At 39.7% G+C, this 4828-nt stretch overlaps 1 protein-coding gene across 2 annotated transcripts; it reads right to left on the bottom strand.

Moving 5' to 3' along the window:
* Positions 1-363: 363 nt before the first annotated feature.
* On the bottom strand, positions 364-3215 carry LOC120713606. Of its 2 annotated transcripts, XM_039999534.1 has the most exons (4): positions 3185-3215; positions 3049-3131; positions 1316-1724; positions 364-821 (listed from the first exon to the last, which is right to left on the bottom strand). In XM_039999534.1, the coding sequence occupies exons 3-4, from the start codon at positions 1706-1708 to the stop codon at positions 585-587; spliced, it is 630 nt and encodes a 209-aa protein (XP_039855468.1). In that variant the 5' UTR covers positions 1709-1724; positions 3049-3131; positions 3185-3215; the 3' UTR covers positions 364-584. The 2 variants fall into 2 exon arrangements, with proteins under 2 accessions (XP_039855468.1, XP_039855466.1); XM_039999532.1 differs by lacking the exon at positions 3185-3215 and having other exon boundaries at positions 1316-1753; positions 3049-3137.
* Positions 3216-4828: the final 1613 nt, after the last annotated feature.

The following is a 4828-nucleotide window of genomic DNA, read 5'->3' as shown; positions in this document are numbered from 1 at the left end:
GCTATGGGGAAAAAACCATATAACATAGGTACCCACTTCCTCAAGAAAAAATTTTACTCAAGGGACACAAGTAAATAATGTGCAGCGCTAATGGGTTACAATAAGTTGCCTTTATATATATTGATTTTTTCCATGGCTTTTCCGAAGCAAATTACTAAAAGTGCAAGACTTTCGATGTGTTTGCTCAAACTAGCACAAAACATATGGTATATAGCACATCACCTATACAGCTAAGCTAGACATTTGAAAGAAAAGGTTAACATCAAATTTTGTAAAATTTCATGCAGTTTTTGGGAGAAATTAGAAGCGAACCACACTACCATGGAACCCACATGTACAAATAGTTTTAGAATCGCATCAAAATCAGCCTAGTAGATATGAACAAACTAACATATTAAATTAAAGTACACATAGTAATGGAAGGATAAATTCTGTCCAAGAAATATAAATTCCGGCTAGAAAAATCAAAAGGTAAAAATCCAGAACAGCTGATTACAACATCGAACTAAGTCGCTAAACAGTACCAATGATATAGAAAAAGTATCATGCATCATATGCTGCTCCATCGTTATCATTATAGCATGTTAGCAGTTTCGCTTCTTGATTTCCTTTAGTAGCCATTTCTTCTTTAAGTTCATAGGAAATGCTACAAGTATTCTGAACTCAAAAACATTGCGCCTAAGTATATTGAATGCCTTGAGGAAATCATCACGGGACAAGTCTGGTATTCTTTTTAGTTCTGCAACAACGGCTTCAGGAGAAGCTTCCTTTGGTATTCCTTGAGGCTCTGCTGGGTTTTCAAAACAGTCATCTTCTGCAGCCTGGATAAAAATAATATAGCACATCGAGTAAGTTATTATTCGGTTATCATTGACAAAAAAAAAACAATACCACCTAATCACAAATTAAATGCTAGAATGTGTGGGAAGTACAAACATTCAAAATTCAATAAGTCCAGTTCCATCAACATAGTCATTTTGCCTGGAGTAGGTGAGGATTCAGGGTCTTACAAAAAATGTATCATGTGATGAATATGTAAAATAGATGTGTAAACCAGTTAATTTTGCAATAAGACAGCTTGCTACGCTTGTAAAAAAAAATGTAGTAGTAGAGCTTGCTAGTTTTTTTTGTAACAGTAGTGTGCTGAATAGTACGAAAAACACCTTAATATTCCTATGGTTTAAGTACTGCAAATTGTGTCATTCCATCTTTTACTTGTATCAATATCTAAGATATGAAAGCTAGGAGATCATGCCAATAGGAGCTATATGGATATACAACTAGAAAACAAAAAATAATGCAGAAATCATTGCACCTTGTAGTCAGCACCAGGTGACTTAACCAGGTGACCTTCTATTGGATGAAAACTCTCAGGAACACTTGCACTACTCTCTGTAGGCGGAAGAGCCAGCAATCGTTTTCCTGAAACCTTGCCTTTGTGAACAACAGATTTATTCTTTCTATGGGCACGACCAACCGTCTCCTTTGCCACAAATGCATTATAACACATTCGGCACTTCATTAAGTGATCTAAATATTTAAGTTCATATTCAAATTGGAATCCACACTTATCACAGGATGTCCAGAAAGATTGCATTAGTGTCTGTACGGGGACTGGAACTCCAGCAGTGTCATCAGCATGAACAACAGGATAAGCAACCATAGCGAGAGCCATATCATGAACAGAAGCACCATTGATTTCCTCCATTTTGTTCTACGACTTGCTGGCAAAACCAAGGTAGCAGTTTTCAGCCTTCACACAAATGAAAAAAGATGAGATCGATAGCCCGAAAAATCAAGAATACATGCCAAAAAAATATCACTTATACAAAGGCTCTAGATGCAAACAAAATATACTGGTTCCTCAAATATATATAATCTGACATACAAGTATCATGTTACTGTATAGCTCCATATTCATTCGTTCTAAATGAGACATGATGCCCAGAGATTGCGAGCCCATTAAATACCAATCTCACTTTATATCATTTCAAGCGATTATTTAAACATACGAGCCCCTATTTGTTGCAATAGATTCCAGGCATATAATATCATTTCTAGTTTAAGGATACGATCAAATTCTTGGTAAACATATGGATACATAAAAGAGATGGATTGAGCAAGACAAGATGAAACTATATCATACGGTTTGACAGGATGAACTAAATGTCTTCATTTAATTTAACACATAAAAAATGGTATGACATAAATAAACATAAGCACGGGCAGGCAAGACAAGATGAAATCATGAAACTGCACTAATATCTCCAAATATTGTAAACTCAATAAATAAATTAGAAATCTGTCAAAAATATCTTCATTGCTCCCTTTGCTTAACAATTCTGTGTCGCAAAGCAGTAAATTAACTTCTGAAATTTTTGGCGAAAGCTGTGGACAAAACTGAAGATGAACCTGTATACTATGCCAGTAAGAGGAAAAATGATGGTAGATTTTATAGGAATTGCTGACAGATCTTTCCATATTCTATGAGGTCGGCAATCAGATTCAAATTGGTTTTCCTCCCAATCTATTCCATTGATTTAGTACAAGGAGAGCAGGTGTGCAGGCGTGTACTGCATGACTGGGTGTTTGGAAGCTCAGCGCTGCGCCGCCGCATCTAGCTTGCGATTTGACTCTAGCGAGAAGTAGAGTAGAGCGAAGTTTCAGAGTTAGCAACGAATCACTCAGAGTCTCTGCTCGCGGGCCTGCACTTTTCAGTGTTTCGGCGGCGCAAGGAGGCGCTGACGCAGCAAAACTCGAGAAATTGTGGAGACGCGTGCTGGTGCTGCTCGATCACTTTGAAGAAACGGAGATGAGAGACGGGCGGCATGTCAGAATCGGCACAGTAGCTGCAGGGCAGGAGCACGTCCTAATCTTTGCCGAGATCCAAAACTCCAAATCGATAATTTCAGCGCAGATCTAGCACAAAGCCGGGCGATGCAACACGCAAAACCGTAAACACGATGCGGACAGAGAGGAGCGAGGAAGGGAACGGCGAGGAGAGGAGCAGACGGGGATACATGGGAAGGAGTGAGCAACTGAGCATACCAGCCGTCGGGTAGACAACGCCGGAGCGGCGCCGCCGCCGAGGTCGCCTGGGAATCGCAGAGCACGCCGAAGCGAGGGCGAGTACTGCACGACTCCGGTCGAAAGAGGCGAATGAAATTCTCGTGAGTCGTGACGTGGGTGGATTTATTGCGTGAGTGAGTGGTGGGCTCCCCGGCCCAAACTGATGTGTCATCTTCCCGTTGATAAGTTGCGCCACATCTCATCTTTTCGATGCTGGACAAAGTGGGTGTTTGTACAAGCAGGCCTCACTACGGGAAAGAACCAGAATCCCGTAGTGCCTGTTGGAGCGAGAAAAGCTTTGTACATAAACTCTCGTCAAAAGCAAATTACTTAGATTATTCTAGTAGAATTGATAGTCTCAAAACCTGAAATTAGTTTCACAATAAATGTTCTAGAATAAACAATTCAAGAGACTTTAGAATGTGCAGAGGTTACCTGGGCAGTGAGCAGCACGAGGCGAAGGTGCCCTCGTAGAAATGGCTATCCCGTGGAAGACGGAAAGTTGTTTGTGGGCAGGGATCCTATATACATACTCCCTCAATTCTAAAATCTAGATTGTCTTAGCTTTACTAGAGCGCTATTTGGATCCATAAGTTATTTTTTAGCCCACCCCAAATAGCTCAAAGGGAGCCAAACGGGAGGACTATTTCATGGCTATTTGAAAATAACTCCCCTAAAAAAAATAGCCCCCTCAAGGGGTGCTATTTGGGCTATTTGCATGTGGGCCCACCTTATCTCGCTACCCCCCCACCACACGAGATCCGGTTGTAGGGGGATTCCAATAATTAGAAAAGTGCATTAAAGCTAAAATAGCCTAGGGATCCAAACAGCAAAGAGCTATTTGGATGGGCCAAAAAATAACCTTCAAAATAGCTCTAGGCTATTTCTCCAAACAGGCCCTAGGGCCATGTTTGGATCCATAGGTTATTTTTTAGCCCACCCCAAATAACCCCAAATAGCTCAAAGGGAGCCAAACGGGAGGGTTTTTTTTGGGCTATCCGCAAATAACCTACCCAAAAAAAATCCCCCCAAGAGATGCTATTTGGGGCTATTTTGTGCGGGGCCCACTGATTCTCTCACTCTCTCTTGGAAAAGTAGCATCCCAATGATTGAAAAAGTGTTTTATGAGCCAAATAACTCTTGGATCCAAACACCTGAAGGGCTATTTCATTGAAGGGTTATTTTCTTAAGCTAAACTTTAGCCCTCAAAATAACTCTTGGCTATTTCTCCAAATAGAGTCTAGATTTATAATATTTACTATACATCTAGATATAAAATAACATATATTTAGATTCATAGCAAAAGTCTTATGAACCAACAAAAGTTAAAACGATCTACTCCCTCCATCCTGAAATGTAGGTCATTCTAGGATTTTTCTAATAGATTATGGAGATAGAAAAAAAAATTCTCCTACCCCTAATTATTAAGCATTAGAACTTTATTTAGGTAACTAAATATGTGCTAATTAATAAGCATGCTCTTTCCCATGCACCTCCCCATATACGGCTGCATGCACGTTTTTCTATTGGAAAAAACCCGAAAACGATGCACAATTAAGATGATTTGATTTACTCTCAACTTACAATGTCTTACATTTGAGTACAAAATTTGAACTCTATAATGCCCTACATTTCAGGACGTAGGGAGCACGTCCCTATGGAGCAAATACATTTGTTTTTTTTTTAACAAAAACAGGCCAGTCCATAAAGATCTCCGATCGTGTTCACTAAAAGTAAAGACAAGTGGGCTTATATTAGT

This window comes from Panicum virgatum, chromosome 6K (assembly GCF_016808335.1).
Source record: "Panicum virgatum strain AP13 chromosome 6K, P.virgatum_v5, whole genome shotgun sequence".
Taxonomy (NCBI): domain Eukaryota; kingdom Viridiplantae; phylum Streptophyta; class Magnoliopsida; order Poales; family Poaceae; genus Panicum; species Panicum virgatum.
Note: the sequence above shows the minus strand (reverse complement) of the source record. Positions and strands in the feature narration are given on the sequence as shown.

Excerpts from the sequence above, each read along its gene's own strand:
- LOC120713606 (XM_039999534.1), bottom strand. The coding sequence starts at position 1,708 with ATGGAGGAAATCAATGGTGCTTCTGTTCATGATATGGCTCTCGCTATG. Across the intron at positions 822-1,315 it reads CACCTGGTGCTGACTACAAG|GCTGCAGAAGATGACTGTTT; the intron begins GTGCAATGATTT and ends ATTTTTATCCAG.